The 19,935-nt window shown below is 46.4% G+C and overlaps 1 protein-coding gene across 2 annotated transcripts; it reads right to left on the bottom strand.

Moving 5' to 3' along the window:
- Window positions 1-1,921: 1,921 nt before the first annotated feature.
- LOC307225160 (aldo-keto reductase family 1 member C3-like) lies at window positions 1,922-19,457 on the bottom strand. 2 transcript variants are annotated; one of them, XM_079992991.1, is made up of 9 exons: window positions 19,129-19,457; window positions 17,864-18,016; window positions 17,081-17,197; window positions 6,307-6,384; window positions 5,968-6,090; window positions 4,601-4,710; window positions 3,448-3,613; window positions 2,688-2,770; window positions 1,922-2,318 (listed from the first exon to the last, which is right to left on the bottom strand). In XM_079992991.1, exons 1-9 carry the CDS (start codon window positions 19,213-19,215, stop codon window positions 2,276-2,278), a joined length of 960 nt encoding a protein of 319 aa, XP_079849117.1. In that variant the 5' UTR covers window positions 19,216-19,457; the 3' UTR covers window positions 1,922-2,275. The 2 variants fall into 2 exon arrangements, with proteins under 2 accessions (XP_079849117.1, XP_079849116.1); XM_079992990.1 differs by having other exon boundaries at window positions 17,864-18,031; window positions 19,129-19,455.
- Window positions 19,458-19,935: the final 478 nt, after the last annotated feature.

Genomic DNA, 19,935 nt, shown 5'->3' with positions numbered 1-19,935 from the left:
TCCTCCCCCCTTGTGCTATTTTCAGTATACAAATCACCCCCTTGAAACTGCTATTTGACACATTAGAAAGAACTAGGGATAGAGGAGGAGTTTAGTTTTGTTCACATTTTAATGAGAAACTACACAGCTCACACTTCTTGAACCAATATGCAAATTGAAATGTAGTTATCCAAAAGAAAGTGGCAATTCTCTGAATTTTGTGATGCAGTTGTTCAGTTACAGAATACATGCTTTAGTTTAGCCAAAAGTGCAAAGAAAAATGTGGATGGTAGGAGAAATTTGCACTGATGAATTTTCATGAGATTTTCTTTTTTCTTTTTTTTTTTTTATTAAATTTTGACATAAATATATTTCACAAACATACAAAAGACAAAATGAAAAAGAAAAAACAGAAAAAGAGAAAAAAAACAAACAAACAAAACATGAAATACATACAACTTTGATGACATTGATCGACTTCCCTTTATCTCGATTTCGGAAATTATTATCTTGTTTATCTATCTGCTGTGTCTATTCCTTAATAAAACTTTTTACGTAGTAAGCGTTATCTCATGCCTACTGTGATTTCTATAAGTACATATGTGTTTCTGATCAACATTTTAATTTTCCCCTTGTCTCTATTTCCATATATATCCTAAATTTATCCCATTCATTGTTAAATTTTGCACTTCTTTGATTTCTTATTTTCTGTGTCAATTTAGCCAGCTCCAAATAATCGGATAATTTAAGTTGCCACTCCTTTAGTGTTGGGATTTTTGGTGTTTTCCAGTACTGTGCTATGAGGGTTCTGGCGGCCACCGTTGCATATTGAAAAAAGGTTCTATCTTCTTCTTTGATATCCTTACCAATTATCCCCAGCAGGAAGGCTTCGGGTTTTTTAACAAACGTGTATTTAAGAATTTTTTTTAATTCATTATAGATGGATTCCCAAAATTTTTTGAGAATCTCGCACGTCCACCACATATGAATGAATTCGCCCTCCTTGCTCTTACATTTCCAACACAGTTTATCGCCCGTTCTATACATTTTATGTAGTTTTACCGGCGTTATGTACCATCTGTACATCATCTTATACATGTTTTCCTTTAGTGTCGTGCATGCTGAAAAATTCATATCTTTACACCACAATGCCTTCCATTTGTCAAACTCTATGTTATACCCTAGGTCTACCGCCCACTTCACCATTACATCCTTTACTTCCTCGTCCTTGGTGTCCCACTCAAGTAACTGGTTGTACATTTTTGATAATAATTTTGTTTTACTTTCTATTATTTCAATCTGAAATCTAGATTTCTTGTCATTTATTCCGATCTTATTATCTTCTCTCCACATTGAATTAATTTGATGGTATTGAATCCAGCCAGTCAGCTTGCTTTTTATTTCTTCATAAGGTCTAATCCTCCACCCGGATTCTGTTTTGGTTAGTAAATCTTCATATGTCCATCTTTCCCCCTCTATATTTAATTTTTTAATTGTTAAAATGTCTATTGGTGATAACCACCAGGGCGTTTTCTGCTCCAGCAGTTTTTTATTCCTTTCCCACACTTCCAGCAGTGGCCCTCTGAAAATGTGGTTAGAAAAACCTTTATGAACCCTTCCCTTGTCTCGCCATAAATAGGCATGCCAACCGAATCTTAGATTAAACCCCTCTAGATCTAACAAATTTTTGTTTTTGATGACAATCCAGTCTTTTACCCAACAAAGACATGCAGCTTCGTAATATAACCTCAAGTTTGGAATCGCAAGGCCACCCCTATCTCTTTGGTCTGTGAGCAATTTAAATCTGATTCTTGGTCTCTTTCCCTGCCAAATGAATTTAGAAAGTAATCTCTGCCATTCTTTGAATATTGAGGTTCCTCTAATTATCGGTATATTCTGAAATAGGAAGAGTAATTTAGGTAGTAAGGTCATTTTAATCGCTCACACTTCTTGAACCAATATGCAAATTGAAATGTAGTTATCCAAAAGAAAGTGGCAATTCTCTGAATTTTGTGATGCAGTTGTTCAGTTACAGAATACATGCTTTAGTTTAGCCAAAAGTGCAAAGAAAAATGTGGATGGTAGGAGAAATTTGCACTGATGAATTTTCATGAGATTTTCAAAAATCCTAAACTGATGTGGAGATGTGAGGAACTGCAGAGTGGAAAATGAGACGCTGGGTTGCTGGGAGGAACGGATACTGACAGATTTGCCCACCCCAAGTTAGAACAAATGTTATCGATTGCAAAAGAACCCAGGTTCAGAAGGGGATAAATTGGAGATGGGAGACGGGTCCTTATTCCACATCTGGCGGGTAATACTGTGGGTGACCAGCAAATCTGAAACAAAAGAAAAGAGAGTCAACACTCAGGGTGTGGAAGATGCACAAGCAACACACTTTGATCTGTTGCCAGCCATTGCCTCATAAGACCATTTCACATGGTACATGGCAATCACCTCGAGTTTGCAACCAAATGCCCGCTCTGATGAATATCTGGGAGGCTGAAATTCAAAATGCACCCCCCCTCCAACAATGCATGGGGCTTTCGTACAAAGTCTCCACAGTAATTCCTTCTATAGTTTCACCTTATTCTCTATGAAGAGAAGAGATGGATACCAGATATTTTCTTCCTTTTGCTCTCGCAGTGTGAATTCTTGCGTGCACCACTTTTATGTATTTATATGCTTACTATATAAATGTGACTTACATTTCTGCTTTTAAAAAGCTCATGCTTTTGTGAAGGCTATCAATGGCTTTCATATCCTCCTCAGAGAGCTGGAAAGTAAATGCCTGTCAGGAAGAGAAAAAATAAATGCTGAGCCCTTTTCCCTCATGCCTTCTTTTTGCATCTCAGAGCTGTGCACCTTTTTCCAGCAACAGAGAAACCAAAGCGAACTTTGCTACCACCTTCCAAAGTTTATTTCCTTCATTCAACAGCTTCAGTCCAGATGTCCTCCCACTGAGGGAATTTTATATGCATAGTAATGTAGGTTTGCAATAGAACAGGAGTCAGGAAACTGTGCCCCCCTCCAGATGTGGATGGACTCCAACTCCCCATCAGTCTCAGCCATCATGTCCAATGGTCAGGGATGAGGGAAGTCATACTCCAGTGAATGTAGTTCAGTACTTCTTTATGCAGTCCATAGCAAAACTACTGAACATGCTTCCATGCAAGACAGTGACAGCCACCAACTTGGATGGCTTTAAACATTAGACAAATTCATGGTAGATAAGAATACCAATGGAAGCTAGTCATGATGGTTGCACTCTGAAATCACAGTCAGAGGCAGTGATTCTTCTGAATACCCATTGCTGGAAACTCCTCCAACTTCTTGAGTCCCCAAACCAAGATGTGCATCTTCCCTCCCATACTCCTGCATGTGTCATGTGACCCGTGAGATCACAGTGTCCAAGTGACGTGCTTTTTCGGTATTGTTTTTAAATTGGATTAATATATATTGCTTTACCTGGGCATTTTCCTCAATTCGCTTTCTGGTGTAGGTCTTCACCAGGACCACCAGGCCGCGCTGCAGTTGGTAGCGAATAGCCACGAGAGCTGGGCTTTTGTTGTACCTCTTGGCGATCGCAACTAACAGAGGATCTTCAAGCAGCACAGGAGTGTTTTGATCTATCCTGCCGGAAACCAACATGGAGAGAAGGTGTGTTTCTGGTGTCCAAAATATATAAATCTCACTCTAAAATTAATACAGTATTGGCTTAGTCCATGCAATATACACTAAATATTTTGTATTTAAAGCTTGGTTAGTGGATTTGAACTCATATAAGTTTTTAGTATCGTGCTCTACCCCCTCCACCAATAAATCGCAAACTCATACGTTGCATATGGACTATTCTGTAGGCAAAATGGTAGCATCTGTGCACAAAAGGGAGGTTTTTTCTTTGCTTAAGTACAATCAGTATTGGGGGGGGGGGGGACACCTAAGGCAGGAAAGAAAGGCCCAAAGAATCCTGTGTGCCTGTTGGAGAGTTGATGTTTGAATGAAATGGAGGATTCTGGAAGAATGCACAGCTCATTGTTTTGAAGGAGAACTCAATATTTCTTGCTGGTCCCACTTGTTAAAAATAAGCATTTAAGTAGTTTCCAATATAGATAAAAACAATACAATTCAAAATTCTGAGACACACGAAACAAGCTATGTAAAAAGAGAAATGCTATAATTATTTACAGTAAATGTAAGCCTGGATGCAGGGTCCTTTCATCCCTGCCATTCCACTGCATAAAGCAACATAAAAGATAATGTAAATATGATTGAAAAACAGAAGAAAATTTCAGAAGCAGAAATTATTAAATAGCTCCATGCCCGCAACATTTAAAAACATACGTTTGGGAGAAGTCAAGCAGTTATATATATAAAAAAACACTTCAGCAATGGGAAGGTATCTGAGAATGTCTAAAATGGGAAGGGAAGAGCTTTGTAGATCTCTTTGTGGAATGATTTCCCCAATTGTGGGACCACTACAGAAAAGGTCCTGATGCTGGTATTCACCACAGTGCTCTTTATTAATTGTGGGGCCCAGAATGCAACCTAAAGAGCTGCTGTAGATGCTGGGGAATAGTCGGCATAGGTGGTCCCCAAACATTTTGGCTTCATCTCTTACCATCTTGGGTCCCTTTGGGATCCCAGGACACTATATCCTTCCAGGATGATATTGTTTGACTTGCAGAAGGCCAGCAGCTTGCTTTGGTTCCGATAAGGATGGCATTCAACCTGCAGATTCAAAATCCCACAACACAACCCCAAAGTGAGAATTCAGATGAAACAAAGAATACAGTGAAATAAAGGAAAGGCAGAAAAGCAGAAGCATGCTATTATTTTTTGAAATATCCCAGTGTTACTTTTCTTAAGGTGTGTTTTGTTTCTTAAGGTGTGTTTTGTCACTCTAGCCCTGTTGAGTCATTATCCAAAGAAGTAATGTCCTGGGCACAGTGTCCTGCCTGCAGTGTCTCTATTTCTGTCCACTCAGTCTCTGAATTTTCTATGTTGAGCAAAAAGGCCTGATGGGGGATTTACTTGGCTTTCCATCAATGTGAGAAGATGCCTTTATATCAGGCTTCCTCAACCTCGACCCTCCAGATGTTTTGAGACTACAATTCCCATAATCCCTGACCACTGGTCCTCCTAGCTAGGGATCGTGGGAGTTGTAGGCCAAAAACATCTGGAAGGGCTGAGGTTAAGGAAGCTTGCACTATATCATCTGGGACGCTTCTTTATCAGGGTCTCAAAAAACTTCGGTCTCATTGGTTATAAGATATACACCAATTTCCAAGTGAATCTGGGCTGCTGAGTGCAACAGCTTTGCCCAGATGCCTAACTCAAAAGCCCTTCACTCCCCAGTTGAGAACTTCCAGAGTCCCTACAAGAGGCTGTGTGGGCCCTGACTGCTTGAAGGCCTCCTTCTGCCTGAGATGCTTGTTTCCAACATTAGGACTTCTCCACACTTTCTTCTGTCTGAGGATTCAGAAGCTGATTAAATGAGAACCCATTACTGGTTCCAGGAATTTAGGGGAGTCCACCCCACAACTCACAACCATATCTTCAGGTGAATCTGGGCTGCTGGGTGCAACAGCTTTGCCCAGATGCCTAACTCAAAAGCCCTTCACTCCCCAGTTGAGAACTTCCAGAGTCCCTACAAGAGGCTGTGTGGGCCCTGACTGCTTGAAGGCCTCCTTCTACCTGAGATGCTTGTTTCCAACATTAGGACTTCTCCACACTTTCTTCTGTCTGAGGATTCAGAAGCTGATTAAATGAGAACCCATTACTGGTTCCAGGAATTTAGGGGAGTCCACCCCACAACTCACAACCATATCTTCTTGTGGCTGGATGTGCAACCTTATAGCCTTAAGCAAGTTTTTAAAGGGAATGGCTGTGTTCATCCAAACAAAGGTCCTCTCACAAAAGAGCTTAAATAAAGAAGCTTTCAACTGTGCTTGGTACAAACCACTAAAAAAAGCAATCACACTTGACCTGGTTTATCACTGGCTTGTATTTCAATCCTGGCTTGTTCAGGATCATTTCCAGCTGCTTACGGGTGAAGTTGGACACTCCGATGGACCTCACCAAGCCAGCATCTTTGCACGCCTCCATTGCCTGGCAAAGAAAGCACAATATGTTTGTTGAGTGGTGTTTGTTGAATAGCTGAGGCCACATTTTTTTCCAGATTAAGATTGGAGTCTTATAGTTCACCAGCTCTCATAGGAGCCACTGTGTGAGTCATTGTTCTGGACATGCCTCCTCTGGTGGAAGGCTACTGTGCTCTGTATCTGAATGACTCAAGGGCTGGATTTCCTTATCCCAGGCACCTACCTCCCATGTCTGCCGAAGATCTACGTTGTCAAAAATAATTTTTTGGTCTTCTCCCATGGGAAGTAAATCTGGTCCAGGCTGGAAAAGAAGGAGGCAGAGGGAATAAGTGCAGGTCGGGCCTAGAAGTTCTCTTATCTCTGTAATACTATCTAATACTAATGGACAGTGATAAAAAAGGGAGTTCACCTTGCAAAGGTTGATACCACAGTGCAGGGATCTGTGGGAAACACAAGTAACAAGCACAGGTCTGTCTCCCCATCTCTCCAACCCATTTTTCTTCCCTTGCTCCCTCGACAAGTCCTGCTCTGCACATGATTTCTTCCGTATTATGCCTATGTGGTTAATGTAATCATTATATGCAAAGGTGTTCTTTAACTGGCATGTTTCTCCCCCAAAATCTGGGATTGATCATTCTTTGGGATATTCCCAGGGGAACTGAAGGAGGCAGTGGTGTGCCCACTCTTAAAGAAAACATCATTAGATCCCTTAGATCTATCCAATTACTGCCCGGTTTCGAATCTTCCATTCCTGGGCAAGGTGATTGAGAGAGCGGTTGCTGAACAGCTTGGCAGGTTTCTGGATGAAACATTGGCTCTGGATCCATTCCAGTCCGGCTTCCGCACTGGTCATGGGACCGAGACGGCTCTGGTTGCCCTAACAGATGATCTCCGCAGGCAGCTGGATCGAGGCGGGTCGGGGCTGCTGATCCTTCTAGACCTGTCAGCAGCCTTCGACATAGTCGATTACGAACTCCTGGACCACCGCCTTGCCGACGTGGGGATCCAGGGCACAGTCCTTCAATGGCTGCGCTCGTTTCTCTCTGGTCAGGGACAGAGGGTGGTGCTTGGGGGGGAATTGTCATCACGCCACTCCTTGGTCTGTGGAGTGCCTCAGGGTGCGATTCTCTCCCCGATGCTTTTTTTTAAAATAGATTTTTATTAAGATTTTAAAAGTTACATGAGTAAAAAAATAGCAAAAAACCACACCCAATTAAACAAAAAAGAAAAGAAAACAATACATAAAAACAAGTCACATCAAAGAAAAAAAAATGATAACAGACAAAAAAGAAAAGAAAATGCATACAATCAAAAAAAGAACAAATCAAACCTTTACATAACTTTCTTTCTTAGCTTATTTCCTTGACCTCCTCACACCTCCCCTCTTTGTATTCTAGTTCAGTTAGATATTTCAGCAAATCCTTCATCTTTGTTTTTATCCTAATAATTTATCTTAATATACTGTAATTTTACATTCTCTTCTTTCACCAATTAACCATCCATTTTTACTTTATTTAATCTTATTTCTCATTAAAACTAATGTATTTGAACTTAATCTCTTAAGACATTTCCCCTAGGGTCATAAAAATTTCATTCCACGATTTTTCCATCTCTCATTAAATTTTTTAAAATCTCCATATATACACTTTAAATCCCCAATTTTCTTCCACCATCTCCCCTCCCCGGTCTCGGCCCCTGCCGTCAGTTCCATCAACCTCCAACCGTCCATCAACCTGGAGATCTTATATCCGAGGCTCTTAACTCTTCTTCATGTCCCATCTGCCGATCTTCTTGATAATCTTTGGTGCTAAAAAGCAGATCTCGGGGGAGCTCCAACCCAACGATGCTTATATTCCTTCTTAACAGGTCTGCCAGATTTCCATAGTTAAGGCTAGGGCCCATCAAGTATTCCAAATCTTGTTTCACAATTCTTCCAAGTCCAAAGGCCTCAAAAGCTCCAATCTCCTCCTGGCTCAAATTCATATCCCAAAAGTCATTTGATCCCTGCATAAGGGGATCTCTCCACCTTTCCTTTTCCAAATCAGGCCAGGCTCCCATCTTCAAAAACTGGCTTCTCCTAATTACAGTCATATAAGGCCTCAACTTGTAATCCTCCATTTGCCTCTGTAGGGTTAAGGCTCCCCCTTGTATTGCTTTATACTCAACAACAGCAACTTTCTCCTTCTCTGATTCATCAGTTTGTTCAGTTAAGAAAGATTCCTGTGCCGGATTCTTGCCAACTTCTATACTGATGCCCACTTTTGTTCCCAAAATATCAATATTAGTAGCCATGACATCTATCTGTTTATGCAGCTTTCCCAACAGATAAATTGTCCTATTCAGTACAGACGCTACTTCTTCCTTAGCCGACATTCTTAAGATGTTCAAGGTCAGAACTGGTTTCTCACAGTCTTTATCTTAAGGCCAATTTCCCAGCTGCACTCTTGTAACAATGTCCCAAAACTCCCTCTAGAGGAGGACAGTCTCCATTTGTCAATCCTTTCCAGCACAATTCCAGAAGTAAATTAGTAACAATTTCCAGTTACCTTTTCTTCTTTTTAAGCGCAGAAGCGGACAATGGAAACAATGTCTTTCTTTTAGAGCTAGCTGTCAAATTTGTCCTGTTTACCATCGATGGACTTTTTGCAAACCGTTCCCAGGTTCAGAGACATGATGCTTCGATTTTTAATTTTTCACCTTCTCCTGCAGGTTCACTTGATCAAAATTCCCCCCCTCTTCCCCTACTTCCAAGGGGGGTAATAGTTTCAATCAGTGGAGTTTTAATCCTTTACGTAAGACTTTCCAAGACCTTAGTTAGCAACTACTTTGCTTCAGTCTATTTACAGAAAGGGAAGGTGGACTTCCTGTTTGAACCTTCCCCGTTCGGTGCCAAATTAAATTATTTAAAAGCTCAATCAGTATGCCGATGACACCCAACTGTTGATGGATGGCCATCCTGACTCGGCCCCAGACACACTGACCAGATGTCTGGAAGCTGTGGCTGGATGGTTACGTGGGAGCCGGTTGAAGTTAAATCCTTCGAAGACAGAGGTCCTCTGGCTGGGACGGGACAATATGGGATTGAGGGGGCAACTCCCATCTCTTGCGGGGGTGCAATTAGTGCCAGCACCGTCCGTTAAGAGTTTGGGTGTAATCTTCGACACCTCCCTCTTTATGGAGGCACAGATTACAGCTATAACAAAGGCGGCATTTTTTCATCTCCGCCAAGCTAAGCAGTTGGCTCCTTATCTCTCTCGCCCTGACCTAGCCACTGTGATCCACGCAACGGTAACCTCCAGACTGGATTATTGTAACTCACTCTACGTGGGGCTGCCCTTGAGACTGACCCAGAAACTCCAACGGGTGCAGAACGCCGTGGCGAGACTCCTTATGGGGTCTTTGCTGTGAGATCACATTCATCCGGTACTATACCAGCTGCACTGGCTCCCGGTGGAGTACAGGATCAGATTTAAGGTGCTGGTTTTAACCTTTAAAGCCCTATACGGCCTAGGACCCTCGTACCTACGGGACCGCCTCTCCTGGTATGCCCCACAGAGGAACTTACGGTCTGCAAATAAAAACATCTTGAAGGTCCCAGGCCACAGAGAGGTTAGGCTGGCCTCAACTAGAGCCAGGGCTTTTTCGGCTGCAGCTCCAACCTGGTGGAACACTCTGTCACAAGAGACAAGGGCCCTGCGGGACTTGACATCTTTCCGCAGGGCCTGCAAGACAGAGCTGTTCCACCAGGCCTTTGGTCAGGGCACAGCCTGACTCCCTCCTCTGGCAATCTGCACAGAATTTTTGTTTAACGGTTGCCATCTATTTGATTTTAATTAATTCTTACTGTCAGAGCTGCCTCCAGGTCCCAGCTCACAGAGGACCAACGCTAGGCTGTAGTTATGTACAAAAGTCTTTATTGAGATTCAGTCTCCATTTCAAAGCCGCAGCGTGCAGCTCTACGTCCCGAGCTTAGACCGGCAAAGTCCTGTCTGAGTCTCCTCCCCCTCCACACCAGTTTAAGACTCTCGCTTTGCTCCACCTCTTCCTAAATTCCTTTCTCCTCTGGGCCCTCCTGCCCGCTAGGGTCTCATCCTTCCTCGACTCCTCTGACGCTGACCCTGACGATTCTTGCCCCTCCTTCCGGCGGGCTTTAGGACCTGGTTCCCTATCCGGGCTACCTTCTGTGCCGCTCGCCTGTACCTTTGAACTTGGCGCGCGCGCCCAGCCTGCAACTTTCCTCTTAACCGTTAACTCGCTCTCCGATGGAGGCGTGGTCCACCCTGACTCATCTTCTCTCGCTGGTGGTGCATATGTGGGCTCTGACACCTGGGACTCCTCCCCCCCACTACGCTCTGGTGGGGAAGCTGGTCCTGATTTGCAACTGGTGCTCTGGGAGTCCCCGCTGGCCCCTTGCTTCTGGGGTGTCCCCCTTGGGTCGCCCCTTGCCCTGCCCATCGGCGCCCCCTTCTGTGAATCTTCCGATTCGCTGGAGAGGCTCATGGAATCTATCGGGCTGCTGTCATATTCTCCTACGCTGCCCTCGGATTGCTCCCCCTCGCTTTCCATCTCCTCTCCTCCCTGCGCTCCCGCTGAGTCCCTGACATCCATCCCCCCCTCGAAGCCCCCCCTTCCCCCTCCCCCTCTTCTGGCGTGGGTTCCGGGTGCTCCAATGCTGTGGGGGTGCATGCCGGATACCGGTCTTCCCCCCTGGCATGCTGCCAGTCCGTGACGGGTACATCGACGTCGCTCTCCTCCGCTTCCATCTCGTTGCCGGCGTGTTCGAAACCAGGATCCTCCCCCAACCCGTCCATGCCCCCTTGTTCCCCCATTTCCTCTGGGTAGTCTGCGTGCCAGGGCCCTCTGAGCAGTCTCCTGCGCCACTCCTCCTCGGGTTGAGTGTCCCACCAATAAGAGCGCTCCGCACCCAAGTCTGAGACCGACCCCTCCGGCGAGGTAGTCTCTGGAACCGTCTCCTCAACCGAGGAGAACCCCTGAAACGTACTGGCTGAGAGTGTGGGGGTGAAAAGATATTCGTCAAAATAATCCTCCGGCATGGGCCTGTGTGGGAAGAGTGCGTGGAACTCGTCTTTGAGGTAGTGCTCCTCCACCGCATAGTACGGCACCCAGCTGTTGGCGCTGGCCGGGGCACCTTCCCTTGCGATGAGATATTCGACTCCCTCTTCCCCCCATCTCGAGTCCAAAATCTCCGTCACCTCGTTGAGTGGCCCCGCCCTCGGCGACCCCCCTGTCATGGGTGCATCTCTAAGCGGACTGGGAGCTGTTCCTGGCTCCTGAAACCTGTGAGGTGCCTTGTAGGGCGTTAGCACCGATCTATGAAAGACCGGGTGCATTCTGGAACCCTCCGGTAGTGTCAAACGGAAAGCCACTGGGTTGATCTGTGCCTCGACTAGGTAAGGGCCCAACTGCTTGTGTCCTAGCTTCTTCTTAGCTAAGGACCTGGCCGGCACTGCCTGGGCCGCTAACCAGACCCAGTCCCCTACCCGTATGTCCTCCCCCACTCTTCTGTGTTTGTCTGCTTGCATCTTGTAGACGTGTTTTGCTAGGTCTAACTGTCTACGGAGCTGTTCATGGACCTCCTGTAACTCCTCTGCCAATGCCTCTGCTCCCTGTGGCTCCCCCTCCCCCTCTTTCTCTAAGCCCGGGAAGGTCCTGGGATGTCGCCCGTGGTTGGCAAAAAACGGTGTCACCCCCGTGGACACGTGTTGTGTGTTGTTGTATGCAAACTCGGCCAGTGGCAGATAGTCCACCCAGGTCGAGGGCTGCTGGTTGGCGTAACATCTCAGGTACTGCTGCATGACGGCGTTGACCCTCTCCGCTTGTCCGTTGGTCTGCGGGTGTCTTGCCGACGCTAGGTTGACCTTGACGTTCAGGATCCCCATCAGCTTCCGCCAGAAACTCGAGATGAACTGGCGCCCCCTGTCAGACAGGATAGACCGTGGCAGGCCGTGTACCTTGAACACGTGTTCTATGAACAGCTTGGCTGTCTGTTCCGCTGTGGCCACCTTCGCGCAAGGAATGAAGTGCGCCATCTTGGTGAACATGTCGACTACCACAAGTACTGCTGTTTTGCCCCTCGAGCTGGGCAGGTCAGTGACAAAGTCCAAGGCTACCCTCTCCCACGGTTCGGACGGGGTCTGTAGCGGTTCTAACAGTCCCGCCGGCGGTCTGTGTACTGGCTTGGCCCTTTGGCAGGTGTCGCACCTCGTGACGTATTCCGCGACTTCTCCCCGCATCTTGGGCCACCAAAAGTCTCTGGCTACTAATTCCACCGTCTTTTCCCTGCCGAAATGTCCGGCGCTGGGTGCGTCGTGTAGCTGTTGCAGTACTGTCGCGCGGAGTTCATCTCCCGGTACGTAGATGGCCCCCTTGCGGAGGAGCAGTCCGTCGCGTATCTGGAACTCGTCGTCCTTTGCCGTGCCGCTGCGCACCTCCTCCATCTTGGAGCGCGCGAAGGAATCTGTTCGCAGCTCGCGCCGTATCGCTTCCAGGTCTATTGTGGCAGAAGCGCATGCCCACGCCTTGGGTGCGAAAATGTGTTTGGCCGCTACCGGTGCTGCTTCCTCCAGATACTGCGGCTTCCTGGATAGCGCATCAGCCATGACGTTGTTGTCTCCGGGGATATATTCTATCCTGAAGTCGAAATCCGCAAAGAACTCCGCCCAGCGGATGTGTCTCTGGTTCAGGAACCGCGCCGTGCGCCAGTACTCCAGGTTCTTATGGTCCGTGCGAACTTGCACCGTGTGTTTGGCTCCGATGAGGAAGTGCCGCCACGCCTTGAATGCTGCATGAATGGCCAGCAACTCTCTGTCCCAGATGGTGTAGTTCTGCTCCGACTTGCTGAGCTTCCTGGAGTAGAAAGCACACGGCCTCCAATCCCCTTGCGGGTCTCGCTGCAACAGGACTGCCCCCACGGCTCTGTCGGAGGCATCCGTCTCCACCCTCATGGGCTTGCTGGGGTTCACATGCAGCAGTTGTTCCTCGGAAGCGAAAAGACGCTTGAGTTTCTGAAAGGACTGCTCCGCCTGGTCCGTCCAGATGAACTTCTTCTTCTTGGAGCTGAGGGTGTCCGTGATGGCCGCCGTCTGCATAGCGAAACCCTTGATGAACTTGCGATAAAAGTTAGCAAAGCCGACAAACCTCTGGACCTCCTTCCGATTGCGCGGGCTCTTCCAGTCCAGTACTGATCGTACCTTGGCGCTGTCCATGGCGATTCCCTTGTCGGACAGCTTGTAGCCCAGGAAATCCACCTCCGTCATGTCGAACTGGCATTTCTCCAGTTTGGCGTAAAGCCTGTGCTCCCGTAGTCTTTGCAGGACTTCCTTGACATCTCTCTCGTGAGCCTCCTGCGATTCCGAGAAGATCAGAATGTCGTCCAGGAAGCAGACGCACTTCTTGTATAGGAGCCCCGCTAACACGTGATGCATGAAGGCTTGGAAGCAGTGGGAGCCATTTTGTAAACCGAAAGGCATAACCCTATACTCATAGGTGCCCAAGGGCGTGAACATGGCCGTCTTCCACTCGTCGCCCTCCCGCATGCGTATAAGATTGTACGCCCCTCGTAGATCCAGCTTGGTGAAGATGCGTCCCTTTCTCACCGTCGCGAGCAAGTCGTCGATCTTGGGCATCGGGAAAGCCGTGGGCTTGGTTTTCGAATTTAAAATTCTGAAATCAACTACAAGCCTCTTCTGGGGCGTGTCTTTTTTCTTCACAAAGAAAACAGGACTGCCCCCCACTGCTTTGGATTCTCGGATGAATCCCCGCTTCAAATTGTGATCTATGAACTCCCTGAGCTCTTGCAGTTCGTCTTCAGACATGGAGTACAGTTTTCCGGTCGGCAGCGTTGCCCCCGGCAGGAGGTCAATCTTGCAGTCGTAGGGTCTGTGGGGAGGCAGCTTGTCCGCTTCCTTCTCGCAGAAGACCTCCAAAAACGCCTTGTACTTGTCGGGTACCGCTTGCAGCATGCCCAGTTGTAGCTGTGGGTCATCCTCTTGCCCCTCGTCCTCCTGGTTAGTCATGATGCAATGTTCTGCGCAGTAGGAGGAGCAGAAGGTCAATTTACGCTGGTACCATGCCAATGCCGGGCTGTGCCTGTCCAACCAGCTCATGCCCAACACTATGGGCGTGTCTGACAGTTGGGTGACGTTGAAGCTGATGACTTCGCGGTGATTTCCAATGCGCATCACCATTGGCGGCGTTTGCTGTACCACCTGTCCCCCCAGCAATTCTCTTCCATCGACTGTCACTACTTTCAGGGGCATCGTGGCAGGCAGGAGCGCTATGCTATGTTGCTTGATGAAATCCACCCCCATAAAGTCTGCATTGCTACCAGAGTCAATGGTAATAGGCACTTCCATGGTGAGCCCATTGGGAAGCTGGAGTGTTGCGGTGAGCTGCACCACTGGTTTGGGCGGGAGGGGGTCTGTGGGCTGTAAGATTCCTGGGGACTGCTTCACTGATTCGTCTGGCTGGGCCCCAGCGGCTCTGCTTCCAGCCAGACTTCGTCGTTTCCCTGCTGCGGTTCCCTCTGCTGAGCTGCTTCTGTTACTTTTGCTGAGGCTGCATTGTGCTTGTGGAGCCTCTGGGGGCACTCTTTTGCCATATGCTGAGCACTTTCGCAGATGTAACACTTCCTGTTCCCTCTAGGAGGCTTCACCTTGGCTGCTCCTGGTGTGAGGGCTCTGGTCGCTGACTGAGCCTTGGCACCACCTATCTCCATCGGCTCCTCTCCCCCTCCCAGTGGAGGCGTGGATTGAGCGCGCGCTGAGTCTCTGGGGAAGAAAGGAGGTGCCCTTGCTGGCGTGCGTCCCCAACGCCCTTCATCTTTGCTCCAGGGACGTTCTTCCAGCCGCACACCAATCGTCAACGCCTTCTGCACCACTTCTTGAGTGCTCCGTGGCCTCTCCCCCCTTGCGATTTCGTCTTTCACAGCCCCGTTCAGCCCCTCCCAGAACAGGTCCCTGACGGCCGCTGAATCTTTTTCCCATCCCAGCGCGTTGACCAATGCAAAAAAGCGGGAATGATATTGCCTTACAGTGGCTCTGCCTTGTTTCAGACCGTGAATCTCTTTTCTAGCGACATCGACATCTATCTCCGATAAAAAACAATCGTCCATCGCCTTAATGAAGGCTTTTGCGTTTTGGAGGGCTGGATCATTATCTCTCCACAGATTGCGCAACCACGCTTTAGCTTCTCCATGGAGATGCGTTAGTATAAAGCCTACTTTCTCCTGCTCATCTCTAAAGTCCTTCTCCAGCAACTTTAGCGCAAAAACTACGTCTGCTCTGAAGTTAGGATATTGCTGCAGACTCCCATCGAAATGCGACACCAGGCTCCCCCCTCTCTTCCCGAGCCCGATCCCTTCTGATTTGGCTGCCGGTGGCCCCTGTTTAGTCAACATTTCCAACCTGTTTTGCAGATCCTTGCAGACAGCATCTGATTCCTCTTCTCTCCTCCTTGCCGCTCGTATTTCTGCGTTAAGTTGTACCACGGCTTCTTGCAAAGCTGCCAGTCGTTCTTCTGTAGTCATCTTGTGCTGCTTTTGTGAGCTCGCGAAGCACCAATCTTCGCCCCTCGCTGCGTCCTCTCACGTTGCGAGGTTCTTTGAAATCTGAGACAGGACTTACTGTCAGAGCTGCCTCCAGGTCCCAGCTCACAGAGGACCAACGCTAGGCTGTAGTTATGTACAAAAGTCTTTATTGAGATTCAGTCTCCATTTCAAAGCCGCAGCGTGCAGCTCTACGTCCCGAGCTTAGACCGGCGAAGTCCTGTCTGAGTCTCCTCCCCCTCCACACCAGTTTAAGACTCTCGCTTTGCTCCACCTCTTCCTAAATTCCTTTCTCCTCTGGGCCCTCCTGCCCGCTAGGGTCTCATCCTTCCTCGACTCCTCTGACGCTGACCCTGACGATTCTTGCCCCTCCTTCCGGCGGGCTTTAGGACCTGGTTCCCTATCCGGGCTACCTTCTGTGCCGCTCGCCTGTACCTTTGAACTTGGCGCGCGCGCCCAGCCTGCAACTTTCCTCTTAACCGTTAACTCGCTCTCCGATGGAGGCGTGGTCCACCCTGACTCATCTTCTCTCGCTGGTGGTGCATATGTGGGCTCTGACACCTGGGACTCCTCCCCCCCACTACGCTCTGGTGGGGAAGCTGGTCCTGATTTGCAACTGGTGCTCTGGGAGTCCCCGCTGGCCCCTTGCTTCTGGGGTGTCCCCCTTGGGTCGCCCCTTGCCCTGCCCATCGGCGCCCCCTTCTGTGAATCTTCCGATTCGCTGGAGAGGCTCATGGAATCTATCGGGCTGCTGTCATATTCTCCTACGCTGCCCTCGGATTGCTCCCCCTCGCTTTCCATCTCCTCTCCTCCCTGCGCTCCCGCTGAGTCCCTGACACTTATAATGAAATGTTTTTAGAATGTTGGATTATTTGATTGTTGTTAGCCGCCCTGAGCCCGGCTTTGGCCAGGGAGGGCGGGATATAAATAAGTTTTTTTATTATTATTATTATTTGATTAAGATATGTTCTAGCAGAGAATTGTCAGCATCTCTAGGAAATGACGATTTCCAATGTTCCTTCAGGGAATAAAATATTTTTAGCAGGCTCTCCCCCAACACATTTAAATATTGTACAGTGGTGCCCCGCAAGACGAATGCCTCGCAAGATGAAAAACTCGCTAGACGAAAGAGTTTTCCGTCTTTTGAGGTGCTTCGCAAGACAAATTTCCTTATAGGCTTGCTTCGCAAGACGAAAACGTCTTGCAAGTCTTGCGAGTTTTTTCCCTCCCCCCCCCTTTTTCTAAGCCGCTAAGCCACTAAACCGCTAATAGCCGCTAAGCCACTAATAGCGCTAATCCGCTATGCTGCTAATAGGGCTGCTTCGCAAGACGAAAAAACCGTTAGACGAAGAGACTCGCGGAACGGATTAATTTCGTCCTGCGAGGCACCACTGTACTCAATACTTGCATTATGACATCAATAATTATTTACCTTCATAGAATACGGATTGTGAATTATGAACAGATCCATGTAGTCAAACTGGAGTTTCTTCAGCGATTCTTCTAAGCATTTCCGAACCAGCTCTGGGCGATGGAAGGTACTCCAGAGCTGTCAAAAATATAAAGATATTTATATTTTCACACAGCCATAAAGTTTTTGGGTCTTGGGGCAAATTAGCTGTGGTGGCAGATGACTATTGTGGTGTGCACAGTGTTAAGGGCAAACTCAAATATTGTTCTGAAGAGTATTTTGAATTGCTGTGGTGAGGTAAAGCAATTTTTAAGCCATTATTGATTATAAATAATATTTTTACTATTTATTTATTAAATTTCTATATTGCCCTTCATCAAAAGATCTCAGGGTGGTTCACAAGATAAAAGCACAAATAAATAGTCAAAACAGAAGCAACAAAACAGGAATCCCTCCTTCCACAGACATGTTTAAAACGGGTGTAGAATATTAATAAGCCAAAGGCCTCATTAAAGGTGAACATTTTCGCATGGCGCCTAGAGGTATATAATGAACTTCCCTGCAGAGAGCATTCCCCAAATGGGGAGCCATGCAAAAAAGGCCCCATTCTTGTTTTGCCGCCCTCCGAGCCTCACATGGAAGAGGCATACAAAGAAGAGCCTCAGAGGATGAACACAGAATCCGGGTAGGTTTAAATAGGGAGAGGCATTTTGCTCCAATTTTGTTAAATAATGTCTGTTATTTAACTGCATCATGATGCAGGCACTATATTCTACCCTTTAAAATAAAAAATACCAAACTCACTTTTCCAGTGTAGAAAATGTCTTCCCTTTTTACTGTTCCATCTGAAATCTTTGCACGAACGGCCCGCCCAACTTCCTCCTCAGTCTGGTATACATATGCGCCATCTATATGACGGAAGCCGACTTCTATTGCTATCTTTGTAGCCTCCTCACACTTACTTTTTTGAATCTGCCAGTTGAAAAATTGAAAAAGTTAGTCAAGGTCTCTGCTTCAGTAGAGAAATTTATATCAAAGTAACACTGAGTGTCGGTGGACATTTTCAAACTAGACCTGAATCCCAGGGACTCAGCTAGGCTGGGTCTAGACACATTAAATAAAAAGAAAGAAAAAACGTGTAGAAAAAGTGATTTATATGTATTGTATGTGCAAAGTAACATTGTGCCACCCAATGGCATGCAGGATTTAAAATGAGCAATCAATTAACTTGTCAGTTATTTTGGTTCAAACAGTGGAACACTGTTGAGACATACAGTTTGTAGAATGCTCTTTTTAAAAAACCGTTTAAGTGTTTGTGAAATAGATAAGATATCCAAGAAGACATTGAGAAAGTCTCTTCGTCAGCATGTATCTCTTTGTATAAAATAGATTCTTCCCTCGCTTTATATGTGAATGGAGTAGACATATGAATTGGAAAAAATAGAAAAAGGAAAATTCCTTTGAAAAACTGAGTGGTAGCTTTTATTTGGTAAATTTATGATATTCCTAGAAATTAATTTAATTATGAAACAAGAATTGACACCAATACTTTCATTTGTGTTGCTGGTGATGTGGACCAAATGAAGATGGTTAGGATAAAGAATTGATTCTATATTTATTGTTAGTGTCCAAAATAGCTAATGCTTGGTTATTTTGGATAATATTATTACTCCCAACAAAACTAACAGAGGGCACTTACAGTTCTATAGAAAGATTTTTTAAAATATCACTAGACATTTTGCACTGGGGACTTTGAACCCTGCAGCAATTCACACTGGAAACTGTTTCTCAGCTACAAAGCATCCAAGTCTTGCACAAAACATTATTTGCTCCTGAATCTGCTGGCTCAGGACCCTTGTTGATTGAGAAGCAGAGCTTTATGTGCTGCAAGGCATCTGTTGCATTCTTGGCTGCTGTGACACAAGAAGTTCTCATACACAATTGGCTTCTCAGATCAGGGGAGGTACCTCGTGCTGTGCTTTGCAATGGATGAAGCACCCAGCAGCTGGCAGGCATTTTGCTCTTTAAAAACAAGTTACTACAATCTGAGAGTTAAATGTGTTACTTACAGCATCCGGGGTATAGGTTCCAAACCCCAATACGGGGATTTTGTTCCCATCATTCATTGTAATGCCATGGTCTTTGCTAAGTTCCATTTTCTGCTTCTGTGCTTGTTCAGTTCTTGCCTGCAGGCTGAAACTGATCAACACTCTTGTGGCGAAAGGAAATACTCGAGTGAGAAGAATGAAGGTTGTGTTTCCAATAAAATGTCTTTTGTTGGCACAAAAGGAGGGGCTTGTCTAAGCAAATGCCCTGAAGAAATGAGAGAGAAGGGCGGGGAAACCTATGGCCAACCTTTTATCAGTAACCTTCAGCAGAATGTCCTTTGTAAACCAGCGGTTTCCTTGTTGACTTAGCAGCATTGCTTTCTCAGGATAAAAAATAGCTGTTTTATGAAGGCCTGAAAGCTGGGTGTTCCAAGGGCCAGAAGAACACACAGAGGATGTAAGGAAATAAAGGAGCATACAAATAAGATCCCAAACTGCCTCTGGCTGTGTACACTTTGCCAGCACATTTAAAGCACATTTGATGTGCACAACATTCCCCAAAGAATCCTGGGAACTGAGATTTATTAAAGATGATGGGAATGGTAGCTTTGTAAAATGTCTTCTGTTGGCACGATTGGAGGGGAGTGCTTAAATACCCTGAAGAAATGAGAGAGAAGGGCGGGGAAACGTTGGCCAACTTTTTATCAGGGATTTTCAGCAGTATGCCCTTTGCTACAACAGAAGCTTTCATTGTTGAATTAGCAGCATTATAGCTGTATTATTATTATTATTATTATTATTATTATTATTATTAGCATTCCAGGAAAG

This window comes from Podarcis cretensis (genome assembly GCF_951804945.1).
Source record: "Podarcis cretensis genome assembly, chromosome: 10".
Taxonomy (NCBI): domain Eukaryota; kingdom Metazoa; phylum Chordata; class Lepidosauria; order Squamata; family Lacertidae; genus Podarcis; species Podarcis cretensis.
The sequence above is the reverse complement of the archived record's forward strand: the minus strand, read 5'-3'. Positions and strand labels throughout refer to the sequence as shown.

Bases quoted from the DNA above. Each gene is read 5' to 3' on its own strand.
- LOC307225160 (XM_079992990.1), bottom strand. From the start codon at position 19,215: ATGGAACTTAGCAAAGACCATGGCATTACAATGAATGATGGGAACAAA. The intron at 2,771-3,447 runs GTAAAGCAATAT...TCTTCCTGACAG, and splicing joins GAATTGAGGAAAATGCCCAG to GCATTTACTTTCCAGCTCTC. The intron at 2,319-2,687 runs GTAAGTCACATT...CTTTTGTTTCAG, and splicing joins AGCTTTTTAAAAGCAGAAAT to ATTTGCTGGTCACCCACAGT.